The sequence below is a fragment of the Oryza sativa genome, chromosome 12 (genome assembly GCF_034140825.1).
Source record: "Oryza sativa Japonica Group chromosome 12, ASM3414082v1".
NCBI classification, from domain to species: Eukaryota; Viridiplantae; Streptophyta; class Magnoliopsida; order Poales; family Poaceae; genus Oryza; species Oryza sativa.
The window spans coordinates 7474368-7497468 of record NC_089046.1 but is presented as its reverse complement, the minus strand read 5'-3'; the positions used below and the strand labels follow the sequence as shown (position 1 = coordinate 7497468).

Genomic DNA, 23101 nt, shown 5'->3' with positions numbered 1-23101 from the left:
ACCCCTCTCTTTCTCCTTTACTCAGAAAGGAATCGAGTTCCCAAAATTTCTTCAAACTGCCGTGGTCGTCGGCCTATCTGTCGCCGCAGGCCACCGGTCGTCGTATCCTCGCGCCACCAGACTCTTCCAGAGCCGGTGAGGCCATCTCCTTTTTTTTCCCCTCCTCTCCATGCTTGTACTGAGGTCCTCGCATGCTCCTGTCTGCCACCATGGCTGCCACCGTGGTCGGCATGGCCGACGCTTCATCTCTATCAACTAACCAAAAAAATGGAACCTTCTCGTCCGGGAACACGTTTTGACGCGCTCACCCAGCCACGTTCGCCACCGGAGCTCGCCGCTCAATCTTCTCTCTCCTTCGGGGCCTAAATCCTATCATTCGCGTTCCGGCCGGCATGAACATCCTCTCTGAGAACCAGCAACAGCTTCGAGTTCGCAGTACCTGGGAACGAAATTACCTCAAGACGTTCTTGCTGTTCCGCCACAATAACCATCATCCAGGTTTTCCCTTTTTACCTCTCATTCTGTCTGTGTTCGTGGTTGACAGAGGAAGAAGAACAGTACTAGATTCAATACTGTTCCACCATGGTCCAACCTGACCACACCACCTGAGCCAGCCCAGTAGTTGTCAACCAAAAGAAAACTGATTCATATCAATTCTTCCATCAGTGATCACTTCCAGATTCAAACCCAATCAATTCTAGTCTTTATCTCTAGTATCTATAGCATTAATCCCAAAGTGCAACCATACTACACATACCATCAATCATAACTCTAGGATAAATCGTTTGCCATCCAAATCAAGTCAACTCTGGATTATTATTTTCTTTTGTTCGGGCTATGATTCACAATATTTATTTTATCGTTTATTTGTAGTATTTTTATTATAGGCTTATTTGGTCGTTTCTTCGTGTGCGTACGTTAGATCGTATTGAAAATCCCACCGGGCACACAGGAACTGAAGTGGACCTAGAAGGCTACGCTGAAGCTTCAGAAGGCCACGTTCCACAAGGCAAGCCACAGTTCCAATCTTTGATCATATTGATACCTAGTAGAGAACCACTTAGTTATTTTCTGCATTGAGTATTTATAAAATTATTTTGCGTATGAATTATTTTTGAATAAACTTGTTAGTTTAGTTATTACCCATTATTACATTGTTATTATTGGCCAAATCCATGGATTGCTATATCACGTCCTTTGATAACCTAGGTGTAGATTTATATACTTCACAATAATATTCTAGTGGATAAGACCACCAAATATCTATACTCATATACATGGTTTACCCGTCATCACGTGGTGGCGTGTCGGGTGATATAAAATGTGTTATTTGATATGAGTCACTCGCCTGGAGTGATATGGAAGATTAATTCCGGGTGAAGATGGATGTTGTGGTGTCTGAGGCCGTGCATATTGTTATATTTTTTTTGTGGAAAGTGTATATTTACACTTGAAGTATGCACGGGCCTATGCTAGTTTTGGTGGCTTTCCCCGGATATAAGGACTACCCCCTTATGCCATGAAAAATGATGTAATTTGCGCCCATATACATGACTGAGTAATCAGACTTAGCCTAGTACATTTGTCCCACTATATGAAATACTGTAGGGTGGCTCTATGAGCAGGTTTGGGGTGGACATGTGGAAGGGGCTTCGGCCAGGTTGACATGATCCGCAATGGTGGAACCCGTGAAAGCAGCGACCGTCTAGCCTTGCTTAGGCCCAGCAAGTGCCCGACTACTAGGACGGATCAATATTCCACTGGGCAGTAACCAGTAGTAAGTGGGACTCTCGAACGGCTATGTTGCCCTCAGCCTAGCTAGCTGTTGACATCAGGTGGGTAAAGCTGGGCAGTCTCTGCAGAGATGAGTCTTAAATCATTCGAATGTGCCGTGCTTCCGGTTAAGAAGCTATGTCATTGGGTGATTCCTATTTATCATGGTATGAGTAGATTTTAAATTAAAATATGGAATATGATAAAGATGAGGATGAATGGTGATTAATATTGCTATTATTTTAAAATGATGATTTACAATTGTTTGCAAATGAAATATTTTACAAAGTAGGGAAAAACTATTTATAATAGGCTTGTTATGAAACCTCCTTGATGACTATATTCTTTGTACGCCTTGCATATATTCTATTTGTATTATTATGGGTGTGGCTTGCTGGGTACCTCGGTACTCACCTCTTGCATAAAATGTGGTTCAGACGATCAGTTCTTCCCTGAGGAGGCGCAGGAAGGGGAAGAATTCTATGGTGCTGACGAGTTCTTGTTCTAGGTCGATTTGCTCTCAGGCATTGCCTGTGGTGTTTTTATCCTATTTTGTGTTTGGGTCTTTTGTTTGTAGGGAGTGTGTTTGGCTTGTCGGCCCCTAAAACCTGTCTTAGTTATCTTTTATGTAATAATTTCTGTAAAAACTTGGGTATATGTATCGAAAGCTGTTCTGTATATCAATCTGTGCGCGATCGAAATCTTGGACGGTCGCGGGTGGTTTCGGGATACCATACTCAAACCGGGTATCCCCACACTACGTCCCAATGAATGAGACTTGCCACGACAAAGCCTTTCAATAACCTCACTTTGGCAGTACTCGCTCCATGAACTTTAGTCCTCATGCACTCTAGGCGTCCAAGGTTTCTAGCACTGAGAGGAGTTCTGGCGCTCCCCAGGGGGAAAGATTCACACATTCATTAAGTTATAGTTAAGTTTAGGTTTGCACATGGCAGTCCTACCGATGGTGACACCACTGTAGGCACCCGCCCCTCGCGGTCCTACCAATGGTTGCCCCACCGTAGGCCCTGCCTCACACACAACAAGAAAACCACTACGGCTTGGGTACCGCCTCCGCTCGGCTCTTTACTCCGCTAGGTCTATACCCACACGAGAAGTACGGTTGTACGGGGGTCGTTTCATGCTTAACTTCATGGCTCGGTCCTTAATTGACCAGGGACGGCACTAGCCTTTACCGGACACCACCCAAGTCCTCCAGCCGCCCCAGTCGAAAACAGTTGTTTAGTTTAATTTTTCCTTTCACAAATCATGTGGCGCTCATGTCTCCACATGTCGTATCTCAACTACCTTCCCTAGGGTAGTTGCCCAAGCATATAGCATTTGATAAATATGAGAATGCATGATTCTAAAGTAGCACTACTAAGCTTTTGTCATAATTGACTAAGGACTCATATGTAATCATGGGTACAAGAAAATAATGAGATAAGCAATAATCAAAGGCAAGGCATAATAACAAGTAGGATATTCATCATTGCATGCAATTTTATTTGTAAACAAAGCAATTTCGCAATTAGGATCAACATGCTCAAGGGATGGGGTGATGACTTGCCTGCTCAGGACAATCCTTATTCTTGATATAATCTTGATCAACCTTCACCTCCTGGAAGCTGCATACGCTGCCTCACGACTAACCGATATACAGATTCTATAATACGCGTGAAGAACCAATATTCAAACAACAATCAAATATGCACAAACAAAATATAATTGTCGGGGTCGAACCTAGGGCTGTTCATACTACTCGTGTTTGCAAACGGATAATCTCATAATCATTCTTATTGTCATGGCGGCTTATTTAGGAGCTAATTATCATAATATAAATGGGATACACATTTCGTTAATTCGGAGTTGATCTATCTATTGAGTTATAGAAGGGATATGACCACATATATATGCTTCTAATTAGTTTACATGGGTTTTACAGTGATAAAGCATGTTAAAGAGAATTATTCTTCTACCTAGTTTACTGTACAGTACCAATTTTATTTATTAGTACATTTTTAGGTCAACCATAATCTAATCATTTGATATTAATTATGTAACAATTATAAATATATTTTATTAAACAGTTAATTATATACCATTGGAAAGCTTATGAATTTAGATGAATTTTAGGTTCAAGTTTCATTCAAATTGGAGTTAAAATGAGTAAGTTATGCTAGTTTAAATATCCAAATTTGAATAATAGCAAAACAATACTGTTCATTACCGATTTATTTTTATTCCGAAATCCATCTCATTCCTAATAGCGGCTGACAGGTGGGGCTCCAGGGTTCTATTTGCTTTTCACCGTATTATTTTTCTTAGGGAAAAACAGGAGGTGGGCCCATCCTGTCATCGGCTCGGCTGAGGGAGGTCGTCTTCAACCTCCAGCCGGGCAGAGGCAGCGCGCATGGCGCGGCTGGGCGCAGCCGGGATGGTGCGAGGCCGGCACGGAAGCGGCCGGAAAGATGTGGCGAGGCTCCGGCGACCTCCCGCCGGTGGCGACGGCTCGCCTTCCTCACCGCTCGCGTGCTGCGCGCCTTCGTCGACGCCCGCAACCGCGAGTAGTTCCTGCCGAGCAACCGGTCTTTCCGCCACCTCGGTACGTGTTCGACATGTTGCGCATATTTGATCTGTTCATGTTTTACTGCTTAGTTTACATGTGTAGATCTAATGATGCGTTCAATCTAGTTTACATCTGCAATGTCATGATTTATTTATGGAATAAATTAAATCATTATGTGCTTATAATTTCAACAGAAGTGACCTTGAGCCCCCCGACTGGTTTGAATCCCAGTCAGAGAGAGAGTCTGCTGGAGTATTCGGTGACGAGGAGGCAAAAAATCTCCCAAAGCGAAGATGAAGCGAGTGACTCACGAAGTTGATTCCATCGCACTTTTCGACAGGAAACTCGACGTCACCCCTACCTGGCGTGCCAACTGTCAAAACATGAATTCGGCAATAATAAAAGGGGGTAGCGCACGAGACCTAAGAGTGGATGGATGCGGAGACAAAGGATTTAGACAGGTTCAGGCCCTCTCAATAAGAGGTAATACCCTACTCCTGTTTGGGGATTTGAATCCGCCGGGTGTAGTATAGATCTGACGATCATATGTGCTCATGCCCCCTAGAGAGCCTCCTGCCCACCTTATATAGGATGGGGGCAGGATTACAAGATAGAAACCTTAACCAATATGGTATCGGTTTCCTAAATCTAATTTACAATCTTATCAAACTAGGACTTTAGGCCGTTCCATAATATACAGGGAAACGTAGTACCCAAGTCATGATCCGTTACATATTCCATAGATATAAGTTATCCCCTATAACTAGTCGGATAACCGTGCCGTGTGGGTATGGGGTACCCATAATCTCAACAAATGGCTAGGAGGAGCTCCGGGATAGCATGTCCAACGGGAGCTTGTCGGCGGCACAATGGTGGCCAGGTCAGCACGGCTATAGACACTAATTGCACAAACTGGAGCTGGCGCTAGTTATTAGAGGTACAAAGGATGCTACGGGCGTGAGAGTGTACCATGAGAACGCGAGACGGCGAAAAGCGGCGGAGTAGGGCTCGATGTGTCGCAGAACATAGGCAGACAGCATTGACGGTGCCCGAAAGTGCTCGTCGACGTTCCTTGCATTAACGTCCAACCTCCCCAATGGCGACGACGGCAGCGCGGCTCCGCCTCCACTTCCTCCAACCTCCAACTCCGGCCGGGGAGACCCCGCAATGGTGGTTTCTAGTAGCGGTGAGATCATGCATGGAAGGTGCTTGATGAAATGTATTCGGGACGAAAGCTGAGAGGAATGGGGATTTTACTGGGGGCTTAGCTTAGGGTGTAAGGAAACCATGGGGATAAGATCGCCAGCACATGGCCTGGATGAGCTAGAGCTCTAATGGCGATCGGATAAGAGCAATGAGGTGGATGACGCGACTAAGGTTCATCTCCTTCTCCATTAAGGTTCTATGGCTCCATCATTGTGCCTATAGCCTATAGTCTGCGAGTTTTAGTCCTAGCTGGGGAAGGGGACTCTGTTTTATCCACTAGACATAAAGAGGGGCGCCGAGACATCATTGGCTGTGGATAAGGTGGCGGACGTGGCCATGGCGACGCGCGCACATGGAAGCTGTGGCGGAACGGCGGCTTGGTTGGGCGGCGGGCCCACGCGGGCGCTGTGCGCCGTGGTGCGGTGCACGGGAGGCAGGTGTGAGGCGGCATGGGCGTTGCTGGCGCGGCCGGGAGCGATGTGGTGCACGCGATACATAGGATCGAACGGTTGGCAGACAATGTACAGTAGCGCCTAGAAAGGAGAGAAAAGGAAGAAAAAGGAAAAAGAGGTAGAGTGGAGGGGCTAAAATGCAAAACAGTTAGAATTGGATTTTGAATTGAGATGTAGCTCTACACATTTTGGATTTGAGAATTCAAATATTTATTTGAATATTTATTTATTTATTCATATCTCTACCAAATGATTTTACTTCCCATTAGATCATCAGAAATTATCCAATATACTTGGAGGCTTTGATAGTTCAAAAATTAATTAAAATATTCAATGTGACAATTTATGGTTTGGCAAGCAAGAACAACCATAACATCTAGCATGATGCAAAAGTTTTAAAAAGTTTGAAATTTTAGTGATTTTTATTATCAGGGATTTTCAGGATGTTACAATTGGAGCGGGCCAATAGGTTAAGGCCCACTTAATCAAGACTAGTTATATTTATGTCTTAATGTTTAGTTTTCAACACATGAACAATAGGGTAATCTTGGTGTCTAGAAAAAGCTGCCACATAAGATTTTTGTAACGTGGAGGCAACAGAGAGCAGGGAGAAGAAAGTTATCTAATGATTATCAGTCTAATAGACAGTGCAGAAATTTCTTGGCCAATAACTTGAATAGGCAACCTATCAAAATTGTATTAGTTGTTAGTGATCATTTAAACCATTGTTTGTACCAATTAGATGGGGAAAAATAATACAATGGTTAAAAGGCAAATGTTATTGGCACATCCGTTCTTCGTTGGGTTTGATGGCTTACAAAGATGATACTCCCTCTACTTTTAGAATGTTTGACATCATTTACTTTTGACCATATATTTAACTATTTGTTTTATTAAAAATTATATAATTATTATTTAGTTCATTGCGGTTTCTTTATACTTTTTTATGTTTACATATAATTTTTAATAAAACAAATGGCCCAAAATTCAACAATGTCAAACATTAAAAACAGGAGGGAATATTGTTTTCTATAAGTCAAAATTTCATACAGATTCTAAGGGAATATATTCGCTAGGCTTCTGAGCATAGCTGCAAAAGTATGATGTATACAAATAAGTAATGTGTAAGGAATGCTGTTCTCTTGAGATTATAGTCCTACAAATTTTTATCAATTATGGATGGAAATTTAATAATAAAGTTCGCTTTGATGTTTGGTTCATCTATGTTTTCTATGTCGGTCTTCTCATCATGACGATGTGTGATGTCTTAGCTTGATAATAACTGGATTAGTATAACGAATTTTGGACAGAAACTCTTGAGCTAAAGACTGACATTTATTTCCATTATCTAAAAATATTGGTAAAAACTAGTTATGAGGGGGCACCCCAATTAGCATCTCACCGGCTCACCGCTTGCTACAAATGTGCAAGTAGATGTGGATTGCCGGATTTCTTTTTTCATAATTTTGTAGGATTTACATGCAGATCAGTTCAATTCACGCAAATGTTGGAGAAAAAAAATATATCCCCCGTGTTAAAACATGACTTCTGTCGATGTGCATGTGGTGCCATTCCTGAATACAAAATAGAACTTTATGGCACAATGCAGCAACTGGTTAATATCTTGTCCTGTAAAACTAGATAAAAAGGGTTGTTGCTTGAGCCTGGAAGTAGAATCTGATGCTCGTACTTGATGGAGACCAACCTAGCTTACATGCGACTGCGTTTGAGATTCCTCCCTCTAAACAGAAGTTCATTTTCTTTCATAATCAAAGTTTAGTTAGTATGGCCATGTTTGGGAAGCTACAAATACTAAAAAAGTAGTAAGTTCTAGTACAATCTAGAGAAAAAGTCTGCAGTTTGGAGAGTTTTCTTCTTTTTTTTTTTACTTTGGAAGTTTTTCATAGTTCTGTATTTTCCCTAGCTTTATTGCCAATTTTATTCAGAATTTTATTTTTATTCCTTCGGGTTTTCATTTTTGTTTCACGTGTTTTTGTTTTTATTTAGATTCGTGTTTTCCCATCCTATTGTACCTATATTAGTTCTCAAGTTATGCATCATCCAGACCTACCATTTTTTATTTTAAATATTTGTATTCGTCATAAAACTGTGACAGCCACACACCCACACCACTCGAGGTGGCATAGGAAATTACAGCTGTGACTTTTGACAATGTCGTCATTTTGGTTTGCTTGCTTAGAAGTTTTGTTTTAAAAAAGTATGTTTTAAAATTTAGATTAACAAAGGTTCAAAGAATATAAAAGCAAATGTCAGAAAACCACATTTATACTTAGCATATGACCTACATATTATGGTTCAGGGTTTTATAAAACTCCATGTTAAACATATGGAGCATATATTTTCTTAAAGTATTCGTCTTATAAAGTGTCTATAAAATTTTTAGTTACTCATTTCTTAATGCATGTGGTTAGGGTAATTTATTCCTATTTTGAATAATATTTTTTACATATGCTAAAGAGTTAGGATTCTAATAACTTCTTAGTGGTTATGTGTCACAAGTCATAATCCATGTTGTTCTTTTTAACTTTGCTTGTGAGAATGCTATGTAACAAATTGCCATCCTGTTCATGACGGACGAGATAGGCCATCAGGCAACCAACATTGAATCACCTATTTTCTCTCCTTCTACTTATCTATTATATTGCTCTTCCTCTCTCTTATCCACAAGAGCACACGTAATGCCATTGCTCAGCTAGTTGAGAGGAGCCTTCGTCACCTCGGATCAACGCGGTTTGGGAGAGGGGGGCTCCCAAAGAGAGAGCACACGTAGGCAAGGGATTCTCTCTTCTCTCACCCTTCTATTATAATGAGAGGGTGGAGACGGCGGAGGCCACTGAGTGGCGCCCCAATGATGGTGACAAGCAGAGGGTGCAGGCCATCGGGTTTGGCGCGCTCATTGTGGTAGAGACCATCCGGATTTTGGTATTGTTTATCCACGTTGGGTGAGATCTAGTGGCCTCCATTTTGGCTGGAAGTACACATTTCACTCTCCCCTTCTCACTCTTCGTCCTTGCCGCCTATGACAGGATGAACAAACTTTGTTTACCTTTCTTCTCACTAGCAAAGGGATTCATATCCATCTGGCTTTCTTCCTCACCGTTGATACCTCGCAAATATCTCATGATACCTTGCAAGTATTACCTGATACCTATCAGTATACTCACAGATATAATCCCGTTCAAGGTATGTGATATAGCAGTTCCCTAACTTTGAGGTTTTCGAAAAACTAATTACAAGAAAAAAGAAAACTTCTTACAAGTCCCTGTAAAATACACACAACCTCTTCTTATTTATCCATAATGAGTCACTAACAAGTAAGCCAAATACCTACCCATTATATTATGAGTAAATTTTACATTGTGCCACATATTTTGACCAAGATTTCATAATGGACTAGGGTTACATTAATGTTTTCACCTAGCACCATATATCTTTACATAAGTTTTTAGTTTGGACTAGGGGTGAGCGAAGCAAGGAATGTGAGAAAATTTACACAGGGATAGTTATAAAAAGCAAAACATTTTATGTTTTCTTCCTTCTTTTCAGTGTAAGTGGTAATTAACTATTTTCTATTTTATTTTTCTTCATTTGTCCCTATGTATAGATCATTTTGTATCACTTTTAAACATATTTGCATCATTATTTTAGTGTGATTTGCTGAAAAAAGTTGTTTTGTGATTTGCTATTTCTTTCTAAAGATATTTATCTTAATACTATAGAACTAAAAATGATTGATTTGAACTAGCTTTTCTCTAATAACTTCCATTGATGTACTCGTGCAAAGATATGTGGTGCTAAGTGAGAAGGTTGGTTTGGCTTTTGCCCATTGTGAAACTTTGGTCAAAATATATGGTGAAATGTGAAATTAACTCTTATATTATCTTTTTTTTTGTTTGAAACTTTGGTTAACTTCATATTAAACTAACTGATGTCAAAAAAAAAATTGGGAAGGAGGTAGTAGGTTATCGAGAGAATGGAAGCTGGAGTATCAGGCAATTTTCAGGGTAAAATATGAATTTTACCCTTAAAAATTTTAACCTGGCGGTCATCGTCCAGATTCGTTCCTTGAGAATAGTTTTACTCCACTTTGCTTCCATCTGACCTCTTTCTCTGCTCATCCTCCCCTGCCTGTCACCTCGAGAACGCCGGGCCGTCCGTCCGTCCTCTTCTCCCTCTTCTTCTCGCATCCCGTGTCGTCTTCTCACTTCTTCCCCCACAACCCACACCGACAACCACCACCACTACTGCGTGCCCACGAACTCCTCCTCCCTCCTCATCCCAGTCGCCCAATCATTCCACGCGACGTGACCAAACCCCCCTCTACTCTATCCCTCCATCTCTTCCTCTCAATTCTCAATCTTGCATCGCGTTCTCGATTCAGGCCAGGTAGCTCATGTTGCACAGGCCTCTTCTTCCTGCTTGCTGTTTCTTTCAGGGAATTCTCTTTCGGTTGGGTTGGTTGGTTGGTTGGAAGTCGCTGTTCTTGACGCGTTTACTTGGGTTTTAGCGAAAGCTGCTACTATCTTTTTTTTTCTTGGTTTCTGACATCCCTTCTCTGCATTTGGGTTCTTGATCTGATTTTATGCCTGGCTGCTTTGCATTTGGAATGCTTTGATTGTTCTTTTTTTTTGTACTGAATTTGGTTGCATTAAAATCTGTTTATATGTGTACTGAATTCATCCTCTCAGCTTCCCCTTTCTTTAGGGCTTTCTGGTACTGGATTTGGGTGTCGTAAATGGCTAGCTTAATATTACCTTAGCATTTAGACCACATTCAATGCACCCGTACTGAGCCATCTTGCAATGCTGCCTGCTAATTTTCGTAGCATTTCCTTCTCTCTAGTACTGTATTTGGGTGTTATTGTGGATAAAGTTCCTGAGCTTTATTCCCCAAAACCCCTCTTTTTTTTTCTCTCCTAATGTATGGTTTCTCAATGCATTTCATTTGGGGGCAGTTCTTGCAGACCAGGTGAACTTGTTTTTTTTAATCTCCCTCCTTTTCTCTGATGAAATTGGTTTTCAGGGATGCTGCATTGACCGTGCCGTTTGCTCAGATCTCTATGCACCTCTGGCATTTCCCCTCTCTTTTGTTTATTCGATTTGAGGGGGTGCTTCTCCATACATTCTTTGTTGCTTTTTCATGGCCATGTTGTGATTTATCTATGATATACAGTAAGTTATTATGTAACATAGATTCACAAAAAAAAATAAATAGTATCTCTTCTTGTCAGTTCTAGCTGCATCTTGTTTATGCCACCCATGTGATGCCTTGAGTTGTATTTATGTGAGTGGTTGACTTAGTTCTCACCTCCTCAAATCATTGTAATAAATTTTCCTATGATTTTGATGTGGACAGATGCTTCTCATTTCAGTTGGATTTCTACCCCATTTGCAGCTTTTTTGCAATTAGATTGGTTGTAGGACTTGGTGTTTTGGTGTGCTTTATCCTTAATTTTTCATGTACAGTAGCTGCCTTTTCTCCCTTTGTTAGTTAGTACTAACTTACTAACCGCTTTTACTAATTGCAGGAGCTTTTCTTTGTCAATGAACTTAATGGCAGTCGACTTTTCGTTGGATAATTGAGAGAGGACTACCAGATTGTGCAAATTGTCAACTAGGATTACTATATTTAAGCTCAGAGTGTATCAACTGTTGAAGCAATGGTGCTAGGCCTCCGAACCAAGACGAGGAAGGATGCATCCTTCCATGTAGACTTCAATATCTTCATTCAAGAAATCAGCCCATGGCCCCCTTCTGAGTCCCTCAAGTCTTTGAAATCTGTGGTCCTCTTTTGGGAAAATGGCGAGCGCAATTCGGGGAAGACCAATGCTGTTGCGCCTTCAATTGGATCAGGTACCACAGTAGGGAAGGTTGAATTTAATGAGTTCATCAACCTACAGGCTGTTTTTCAGAAGGAGGGGTCATCCAAGAGTGGGAAATGGCAGAAGAACCTGCTTGAGCTGAATCTGTATGAACCAAGGAGGGATAAGCTGAAAGGGCAGCATTTAGGGACTGCGACACTGGACTTGGCGGAGCATGCGATGTTTCACGAGGACACGAGTGTTCCCGTGCCGCTCAACTCCAAGAGGAGCTTGAGAAACAATGTGCAGCCGATGGTTTATCTTCGAATTCAGCCTTTGGATGGTGATAACTCGAGCGTTTCCTCTAGAGATGCATTGTCAAAGGAGGCATCAGTGGACAGGGATTCAAAAGAATTGATGTCGGAGTACACTGAGGATACTGAGTTTGCTTCATTTACTGATGATGAGGAGGAGGAAGCTCCATACCCTTACCGCTCAGATGGGAACTTGCGTGCAGGTAGTAATAGATCTCAGGAGTCTCTCAAGGTAAAAAACTGAACTCTATTCCTACATGTGTACTAGGACCTATGTTGTGTCTGATCATCTTCCCAAAAGATGTTTTTTAAGACAGTAAATGAAGATTTTTTTTCCAAAAAAAAACAGTAATTTGGGCAGGCCATTGGGGACTATCTCTAGCCACATTTACTAAAAATGTGTCTGAATTAGAAAACAAGTTTTCAATTTAATAAAGTTTTACATACTTTTGCTCTCAATACAATTCATTGCTGTTGGAATTTCTGAATGGGCATTGGTGGTTATTTTCCTTTACTTAATTATGTCATGTAAAAACTTAAAAAAAAATGCTATCTGTAAACAGGATTTTCACATGTATGATTAGTACTTTCAGTAAGAATAGTATTGTCGAAATTGTGTAGTTCAGTTCAGTTTTTTTTTCCTTCCACTGCATGTTTTGGCGTCTAGTTGAACTAAATAGTCTTCTTTTATCTTTTATGCATGATTCTGAAACCAATTTGAAATTCTCTAGGGGAAGGATGTAAGAACAGTTGGTAATGAAGGCTCTAGATCACCATTTGATTCCCAGCGTGAAATGCCATCTTCCAGTACAAAAGTGAGGAGCGAAGAAGTTGAAAAGTATCCAATTCAAGTCCAAAAGGCAAATGGCCATCCAGGGAATCTGTCTCTTTTATCAGATTTGCCTGGTGAACAAACTCCATCTTTTCCAGCACAAAATGCTCTCAGAGCTGGTCGTAAAATGTCATTTGCTTATGGTATGAGTGATTCCAACCAAAGAAACTTTGGGGAGAGAACATATAGCACTTTAACTAGTGATAGAGCAAAGAATATGAGGTACAGTATGAGAGTTCCGGATTTTAGTGGTAGTGTCATTAATAAGAAAGTTGATTCCCAGAAGGAAGAAGTGAAAGAAGTTGACTCCCAAGATATTGCGGTCTCTAATGATACTAGGACTGATACCTATGATGGAGCACAAGCTCAGGTGCCAATACGCATATCAAATAATCGTAACGACACCAAAGTTCGAGAACTAGAACTTAGGGTTGAGTTGCTTGAAGCAGAGTTGCGAGAAACTGCTGCTGCCGAGATAGGCCTTTATTCGGTGATCGCTGAACATGGTAGCTCATCAAACAAGGTACACACACCAGCACGAAGACTCTCTAGGCATTTCATTCATGCGCTTAAAAACTGGTCTAGAGACAAGATGGGGAGTGCAGCAAGAAGTGCTTCCTCTGGTTTGGTTCTGGTTGCAAAAGCTTGTGGATATGATGTTGCAAGGTACTACATGAGACTTCCTCTCATGCTCAACATTCGCATTTTCTTTAGATAAATGAAGCTTTTATTAATCTCAGACGATTACATCAAGTGTGATAGAACCATACTAAGAATGCTCAAACATTCGCATTTTAATAGTGTTTTCTTTTCAATGGAATAATTTGCAATGAATTGACAATTGCTTAACTTCTATATGTCATCATTATATAGATTGCAGTACCCTGTAAAAGTAGTTTATGTAACTTCGGAATTCCTGTTGTGTTATTTTATTTATTGCCTAATATAACTTCTCCAACCAGGTTGAGTTTCTGGCTATCAAACTGTGTGGTGTTGCGAGCAATTGTTTCTGAAACTTCTAAACAATCGAACAGCAATGCTATCAATAATGGTTCCAAAACAGGACCAAGGAGGAATTCTGCGTCAATGTGGGAATCGCTTAACCGGAAGAAAGGAAAATTGCTTTCCCCTGAGTTTGATAACTGGGAAGATGTTGACACATTTATAGCCGCACTTAAGAAGATTGAATCATGGATATTCTCAAGAATTGTCGAATCCATTTGGTGGCAGGTCTGCCTCGTTATTAGTTCAATTTATTTGCTGTTTGTGCCCTTGTCTGTAAGATTTGTTAAATACATTGCATAACAAATCTTACTTTGCAGGCATTCACACCACATATGCAATCTGCTAATATAAGCAGTGAACCGATGCCTAGTTCAAATGCAAAGAAATGTTATGGAAGGATTACTGTTGTGGGCAATCAGCAACAAGCAACCTTATCAATTGACATATGGAAGAAGGCTTTCAAGGAAGCATCTGAAAAGCTTTGCCCAGTAAGAGCAGCTGGACATGAGTGTGGATGTCTCCCTTTGTTGGCCAAATTGGTGAGCTACATATGATTAATCAATAGTTTGAATTTCCTCCTTGAAAATTGTACCATAACTTGTCACCTTGAAATATTCTATTCCTCAAAATGTGTTTTCCCTAAAACTATTCAAATTGTATTGTTCCCATTGTTTTTTTTTTGTCCATCTCACCTTAATTTCTTTTATTTAAGAATGTTTTATATGATCAGCCATATCTTGATTTAACACTCAAACAATGAGAATGAGAAAATATAGACTTCATATAAATATTCAAGATCTGTACTAATTCCTAACATCATTTCTCTTTGATAGGTGATGGAGCAATGCATAGCTAGATTGGATGTAGCAATGTTCAATGCTATTTTGAGGGAATCAGATGATGAGATTCCAACCGATCCCATGTCTGACCCAATAACTGATCCTAAGGTCCTTCCTGTACCATCTGGGAAATTTAGTTTTGGTGCTGGGGTCCAACTGAAAAATGCTGTAAGTGAAATTAAAAGCATGCTCATTACGAGGTCATGTTACTCGTCCAATGGAGCCTATTTATTTTATCTGGCTTTCGATCAAAAGCTCTGACCATTTGTCTTTCCTGCTGGTTATAGATTGGCAGCTGGTCCAGATGTCTTAGTGACTCGTTTGGTATGGATATGGATGACTATCCAGAAGTTGAGAGTGGGGATGGTGACAATGGTGCTGCCGAACTCCGCAAACCATTTTATCTCCTAAATGCATTGAGTGATCTCCTAATGATCCCTAAGGATGTGCTCATGGAAACCAGTACTAGGAAAGAGGCATGCACTCTCATCTTGTTCAACAAATGCACATTATTTCCATCTGAACTTGTGAAGTTTTCTTTTCTGGTCATAATATTGTTTTCTAATTCTAATACGATCATCCTGCTTTTCACAGCTTTGTCCTACCTTCAGCTCATCAATCATCAAGAGAATCCTTGATGGCTTTGTGCCAGATGATTTTTGCCCAGATCCAGTTCAACATTCCTTGCTTGAAGCACTGGAGTCAGAGGTTAGTTTATTTAGCATTGGGCTGCATTGAAATTGTATGTTGGTTTATGTTGCAAACAAAAGTAGATGATTGCCTGATTACCTAGTCTCGTAAGTATCAGATATCAAGTCATGACAGTGTGATTGAATCTTACGTTTCATGGTGGAATGGGGAAAAAAAAGGCACTTATGTGATTGCATCTTATGTTTCATTGCACATGGTTATACTTTAGGACTGCAAAATACCTTTTACTAGTTATATTGGGCATACGCACATCGCTTTTTTTATTACGAACTACGGGTAACAAAAAAAGGAGAATTGATGATTTATGCCACTTCTTTGTGAAACTAAATATGGAACTTGGTTGCTATTTCTGACAATATTAGCTTGCGATAAACTTACTCTATTTGTACAACCGAGTTGTTTTCCTGGCATAAAGTTGTAGTTTGCTAGTTTCATGAGAAGTAAACCTAAGCATTACCTTCATTGAATGTACCATCATGCATCAAACCACAATTTGAGGAAAATGAGGAATTTTCAGTTCAACCACAAACAGTACTGGACTATTACTCATCAAACATTCATGCTGTTAGGATCATTTGGAGGGTAACACCAAGGGCATCCGAGCGGTCCCGTGCAGCGCGTCACCCATCCTATACCCATACCCGGCATCCGGAGCAATCCTAAGCATGATCGGCGACCCCAGGAAGAGCGGGTCGGCCATCCTCCGCAAGTCCAACACGAGCGACGACGAGCTGGATGAGCTGAGCTCGCCATTGACCTTCATCTCCAAGGCTTCGTCGAACCCGCTCGCGAAGCTGAAGCAGATTGGGAACCCAAACAGTGCCAGGTACAGGCTCCTCCATGAGGTTTGGAAGCTGGATGACCAGTAGTGACCAGTGAGGGTGTGTCCTAAGCATCAGTGATGCTTTGCTTCTCTACTGTACATACACAAGCAATCTCTTTCTGATAGTCTCCAGGTAATTTCCAGCTCTCTTCGGAAGCAAGAACAGAAGAAGAAATTTCAAGGGTTGGGTTAAAAGTAATATTTTTGGTGCTTCCATGTATGTAAGAATGCTGTATAACTTGCATCTTGCTCCAATGTGTTACCAGCTCCCTAGATTTCCCATGAATTTCAGTCACACTATTACCAGGCAGAAGTGTAAATTCAGCAAAATCTCAGCCGTTCATCTTGTAATCCATTGGTCGAAATGATGTAGTCAGCTACTTAGTCCAATCATCCTCCAAGGCTCCAACCAAAAGAATTGACCGAGTTCTTGAAATGGGGTGGGTCGAATCCAACGGTCCACAAGAGTCGGCCCATCACCAGTGACTCCGTGCACTGCATTGCACAGGGGCAGTGAAAACTCTTTTAGTACCACACCGCTTTCCTACCTCGGACGCATCTGGTTTATAAGCTGGAGCGAGGCGTAGGCCCGCGACGCCAGAGGGTGAAGTGTGGCCCTGTGGGAGGGGCACCCACGTAACAAGCGCACTTCACGTGCGGCTGTAACCCTAAACCATACTGCCTCTCCCTCCTCCGTGGGGTTTGAGTCGCAGGGGCGATCCGCACTTTGCTGCTTGATCGATTTCTAAAGGCGTGTTCTGCCGGTGCTTTGGCCTTCATAATATAAGCACCGATGCTTTGCGTGGGTGCCCCTCCCAGGAGAATAGGGTTGGTGGCGTCCTGAGTAGTCAGGGCCCTATATATCCCCCTATTTAGTAGCCCTCCTTTTTTTTATTTTTGTTCCTTTTTTTTTTGCCATTCATTGATTGAACTACCAATGCTTAATCCCAATAAGATGGTCTTTTTTTTTGTCGTTCATTGATTGAACTACAAATGAATAATCCCAATAAGTAGGGATATAAGTGGGTAAACCCACTATCCACATTTATTTTTCCGTTCATTGATTGAACTACAAATGCTTAATTACCCACTTGCTATTTCATTCATCACATAATAGTACAAATTTTAGAAGAAAAAAAGACTAGAAGTTCTTTTTTTTTTCTTTTATAGTTCATTGATTGAAATGCAAATGCTTAATTCCAATAAGAAGTGGGAATATAAGTGGGTTAGCCCACTAGGCCACTATCCACGTTTATTTTTCCGTTCATTGATTGAACTACAAATGCTTAATTACCCACTTGCTATTTCATTCATCACATAATAGTACAAATTTTAGAAGAAAAAAAAGACTAGAAGTTCTTTTTTTTTCTTTTATAGTTCATTGATTGAAATGCAAATGCTTAATTCCAATAAGAAGTGGGAATATAAGTGGGTTAGCCCACTAGGCCACTATCCACGTTTATTTTTCCGTTCATTGATTGAACTATAAATGCTTAATTACCCACTTGCTATTTCATTCATCACATAATAGTACAAATTTTAGAAGAAAAAAAAGACTAGAAGTTCTTTTCTTTTCTTTTATAGTTCATTGATTGAAATGCAAATGCTTAATTCCAATAAGAAGTGGGAATATAAGTGGGTTAGCCCACTAGGCCACTACCCACATTTCTCACATGATTAAAATAAGCGGGCAAAAAGAATACCGCTTAGCAGCTCCGCTTGCATCCTTAAGGTTGTATTTAGATCCACGGGTATAAAGTTTTGGCGTATCACATCGGATATACGGACACACATTTGAAGTATTAAAACATAGACTAATAACAAAACAAAATACAGAATCTGTCTGTAAACTGTGAGACGAATTTATTAAGCCTAATTAATCCATCATTAGCAAATGTTTACTGTAGCACTGAACGCGCTGATGAAGCCTAGAGGGGGGGTGAATAGGCTATCCCTGAAAACTTAAAAACAAATCGCAGCGGTAAAATTCAAACAGACCCAGAACATACTCCTCCCTCATCAAGACTTGTAAACATACTCCTCTCTCCCGTCATATGATTGGTGCAGCCACTGTCCACAACCCAACTTGAGCCATCGGAGGAGTATGCCTATAAAAGAAATCAAGCTTGGGATTTAGGAACCCAAACTTGTCTAAGTTTGGGTCCCTTGATGTTAGTCACCAAACCCTTTGGCACCCACACACAAGTGCGGTACTCATCATTGTAATTCCCATTAAAATAAGCAACCACTTTGCCCTCTGAATTTTTGGAAATTACATATAAATCATAGTAAAGACCCTCTGGCCGGAACTTCCTGGCATTATACCCGGAACTTCCAGTCAGCCCCTTCGGCCTATCAGAAGCCCGGAACTTCCTGGAACTTCCTGTCTTACAGGGCAGGAACTTCCGGTCATTTTGCCCGGAACTTCCAGGTGTCTGACCAGTGAGGGGACAAGTCACCTCACTTGCTTGTGGAGCTTTTCCTTCTCTCACAAACATTAAGCATTCTTTCACATTTACCATCACATGCTTAGACACAGGACTTCCACCAGAAAACCCGAGCCCGTGTCCATCCTTGTTAGGATGAGCGGTGATGGTCTTGTAAAGGGCATCTTTTGAATGGTATGTCTTCATGCATCCATATTTCACCAATGTGCCCAACCTTTTATTCTCTTTCTTAAGAGCTTGCATAGCATCAACATTAGTAGCATGAGAGTTCAAATCAATATTGTAACACCTAGCACAACCATTGCTAGTAGATGGATTGGAAGAATTAGAAACCACATTTGGTTGAGAAGTGTTATTCCAAAGAGTGTCAAATTGAACTTCAAGATCTTTATGACTTTTGTCTAAACTAGCAAATTTCTCTTGAAGAGTTTCATTGGCATCCCTAAGGCTAGCTAGAGAACCATTAGCCAAATTAAGCTCATTAGCTAGTTGTTCATTTTTAGCACATTCTTTAGCTAGGCTCTCCTCTAAGGCAAGGTTTCTTTTCTTCTCAAGAATAAGTAATTCTTCTTGCCTTTCGAGAGATTGTTCTTTACTATCCAAAGCTCTCATTAACTTAGCCAAATGTTGCATAGCGGGTTTGCTAAAGCTCTTAAGCACATCATCTAATTCATTATCACTTTCCTCATCATTAGAATCAACATCAAGAGAGGTGTGAGAGGGCTTTTGAGTCATCACCTTACGGCCTTGAGCCATGAAACAAGAGTAGTGGTAGGAGTCGTCGTCGTCATCACTCAAGTTGTTGAAGAGACACTCCTTACTTGAAGAGGATGACTTGAAGGCGACGGTAGCAACACCACATTCTCCTTCAACCTTGTCTTTTGGCTTGGGCTTGGGCTTGACCTCGAGATCTTCTTCATCTCCGGAGTACCACACCTCCGCCATGTGTGCCTCCGCCACATGAGCACGCTCCGGCTTCTTCTTGCCTCCCTTAGCCTTAGCTTTATTTGACTTGGGACAATCGGCAATGAAGTGGCCATATTCGCCACAATTAAACCAAGCTCTCTTTGATTGCCTCTTTCCCTTGTCATCATCATTTCTCCCTTTGCCATAGCCACTCTTGCGAATAAAGTGCTTGAATCTCTTGACAATAAAAGCCATCTCTTCATCTTCACTTTCTTCACAACTTGACTCTTCTTCTTGTTTTGCCTTCAAAGCAACTTCTTGATTTTTGATCATGGCGGCATTCTTCACCATTTGCCTCACTTCATGAGCTTCCTCTTCTTACATCTCATGAGACACAATTCTTCCAAGAATGTCACTTGGGGTGAGTCTCTTGAAGTCTTTCCTTTCTCGTATCATTGATACAAGAGTGGGTTTTCTTGGACCAAATGCACGGAGAAGTCTCTTGACCACAAAGTGATTTGTCATGTCCTCACTCACAAGTCATTTAATCTTGTTGACAAGGATCATCATCCTATCATACATCTCTTGTGGTGTCTCTTTGTCATCCATCACAAATCTTCCAAGCCTTCCTTCCAATAATTCAATCTTGGCCTCACGAACGGCGGGTGATCCCTCATGAACCAATTGCAAAGTATCCCATATCTCCTTGGCCTCCTCAAGCCCATCAACCTTGTTGAACTCCTCCGGACTCAAGGCGGAGAGAATTTGCATTGGAAGCTTGAGCATTGCGGTGGATGAGTTGCTCTTGCTCCAAAGTGAGCTTCATGTCATCATGGGGTACATCAACACCTGTACAAACAACTTTCCAAATACTTGGATGCAAAGAGATTAGATGCAACTTCATCTTGTGCTTCCAAGCGGCGTAATGTGTCCCATCAAATTGAGGAGCACGCCCGGAAGGCACGGAGACAAAGTTGTGAGGGGGAATGGTAAGTTTGCTGTAATCAAAAGGTATAGTAGCTCCCTTGGGTGATGGAGTTCCCTTGCTGCTTGCTCCATCTTCATTTCCATTTTCCCCGTTCTTTCCCCCTAAGTCCGACATCGTGGATCACTCAAAGCGGTGAAGCTTGAATCAAAAGCACCTTGCTCTGATACCAATTGAACGCGCTGATGAAGCCTAGAGGGGGGGTGAATAGGCTGTCCCTAAAAACTTAAAAACAAATCGCAGCGGTAAAATTCAAATAGACCCGGAACTTCCTGGTAAGGAACTCCGGAACTTCCGGTCTCCCAGGCCCAGAACTTCCGGTGTTCTAAGACAGGAACTTCCGGGTAACAGAACAGAGATGAAATTCAAATTTGGAAACAGGAGACTAAGCCAATCTTCACAAGATGGTGCACAGGTATTCTAAGCAGAGGATATATCACAGAATCATCCACAGAAACATCATAGAAAGAGACGAGAGCGATTTTTTCCCGAAGTTCGGATCTTGCAATCCTACTCTCTGTTGAGGGGCTCCAAAGAGCTGGGTTTCGATTAACCCCTTGCCTCACTTGTGCAAAAACCCTAGAAGAAATCCACAGCCTTCAACCCCAAACACCTCTACGCAAATTTCTAGAATTGAGTGACCACCAAGATCCAACTCAACCTACTTCTAGAAATCCACCACAAGTGTGGGTTGCTCTACTTGGAAAGCCTCTAGAATCTCAACACAAGAACTTCACTAACTTACCTCGTTCCCTTTCGGAGGAGAGAAAATCCTTCAAACTTACCCGGGACATCCACAATATGCAACGGATTCTCGCAGGCGACACCTAACCGTCTTGGAGATCATCTCCAAGAGTAATAAGCACCGAGATGACAGCCCACAAGATATTCCAAGTGCTCACCCAAGATCCTAGTCTTCACACCTCTCCAAATCTTCTTCTCTCCCTCTCAATCTCTCTATCTCATAAGAATTAGGCTCTAGATTGAGTGAAGAAGGTAAGAAACACTTGGGAGAGGCTAGCAACAGCTCTAGGTTTGAAAAGTGAAAGTGGAATAGCTAAGGAACGAGCTAGAAACGAGCTGTATATATATAACTGCTAGGTGACGTCATCTAGCCGTTACTCACAATTTTGAACTGGAAACTAGACAGGAAGTTCCGGACCTGGAAGACAGGAACTTCTGGACTACACTTAGGAAAAACTTTTTCACAAGACCGGAACTTCCGGACCTGGAAGACAGGAAGTTCCGGACTTGCACTTTTGGACAGATGGAGTATTTGCAAAAATGACTCCTAGGGAAACTTGACACTTGGTTCACACTAAGAGCACTTGATATATCTCAGAGCATCACCTGGAACCCCTCTTAATAGTACGGTTTTTCCTAAAAACTCGATTTCAAAAGATAAACTATCCTATGCACTTCTCGAGTTCCGGTCCGCTTTGAATTTGTACTTTTTGGGGGTCTCCAAGCATCCATCTTCCACACCTTAGACTAATGCACCTGAAAGTTACTCAATGAACTCATTAGTCCCTTAACCACATTTGTCATTAATCACCAAAACCCACTAGGGGGTTAATGCACTTTCAAGCACCACATTATCAGATCATGGAGTAATTAGGCTTAAAAGATTCGTCTCGCAATTTATACGTAATCTGTGTAATTGGTTACTTTTTTTATTTATATTTAATACTCTATGTATGTGTTCAAACATTCGATGTGACAGGGTAAAAATTTTTGACATGGATCTGTTTGCCTAACTCACACTGAGGCGCGGCCCAACAAAAGAAAATAGTAGCCCACTAACCATTTCCAACAAAATAATAATGAAATAATACGGCTCCTGTCTACGTCTAATATCTTTAGCTAAGATGATACTCTACTACGTATCAGAGAAACAAAACAAAACTTAATTAATTATTAATTAACTGCAGCACGTAGCTTCCTGAACTTACCTAAATTAATGTTAACTTCTAATGCCCTACCCTGAAAACATATTTATTCCCTGTATCCCATTATATAAGCCAAAGCCCACGGGTAAGCCTAACACGGTCTCTAAAACTAATTTTTTTTCTTACAATTTCTTGTATATGAACAAAATTATAATCATATAAAAATAAATTCAAATGTCAGTTTAATGATATTATTTTCAGCAAATATAATTCAATCTATTTTGAATCAAATGTTTTAAAGTTAAATGCATGCGCACTTTATATTATGGGATGAAAATAATATTGTATTTACATAAATCACTTTCCAATTGATTTGATTGTATAAATAGAATACAGAGGGACGGCATCAGGCCGTTGGGAGGTGACATGGTTCACCTTAATGCAGGAAATTACTATTACCTACACTTACGAACATAATACGGTAGGTTATATACGATAGGATGCCCGCATGCATTTCCTGAGCTTATAA

At 41.0% G+C, this 23101-nt stretch overlaps 1 protein-coding gene and 1 long non-coding RNA gene across 5 annotated transcripts; both read left to right on the top strand.

Annotated features, from left to right (window-relative positions):
• LOC136354507 (uncharacterized) lies at positions 1 to 2451 on the top strand. Of its 2 annotated transcripts, none has more exons than XR_010738160.1 (3): positions 1 to 135; positions 923 to 1009; positions 2211 to 2451. It is a non-coding gene; the product is annotated as an uncharacterized lncRNA (long non-coding RNA). The 2 variants fall into 2 exon arrangements; XR_010738161.1 differs by lacking the exon at positions 2211 to 2451 and adding an exon at positions 1626 to 1826.
• A 1650-nt stretch (positions 2452 to 4101) lies between these two features.
• LOC9266774 (uncharacterized) lies at positions 4102 to 16729 on the top strand. Of its 3 annotated transcripts, XM_015764269.3 has the most exons (10): positions 4102 to 4378; positions 4537 to 4825; positions 11549 to 12367; positions 12867 to 13633; positions 13930 to 14197; positions 14290 to 14511; positions 14806 to 14979; positions 15099 to 15287; positions 15406 to 15519; positions 16092 to 16729. In XM_015764269.3, exons 3-10 carry the CDS (start codon positions 11681 to 11683, stop codon positions 16389 to 16391), a joined length of 2721 nt encoding a protein of 906 aa, XP_015619755.1. In that variant the 5' UTR covers positions 4102 to 4378; positions 4537 to 4825; positions 11549 to 11680; the 3' UTR covers positions 16392 to 16729. The 3 variants fall into 3 exon arrangements, with proteins under 3 accessions (XP_015619755.1, XP_015619757.1, XP_066162112.1); XM_015764271.3 differs by lacking the exons at positions 4102 to 4378; positions 4537 to 4825 and adding an exon at positions 10169 to 10407; XM_066306015.1 differs by lacking the exons at positions 4102 to 4378; positions 4537 to 4825 and adding an exon at positions 10885 to 10989.
• Positions 16730 to 23101: the final 6372 nt, after the last annotated feature.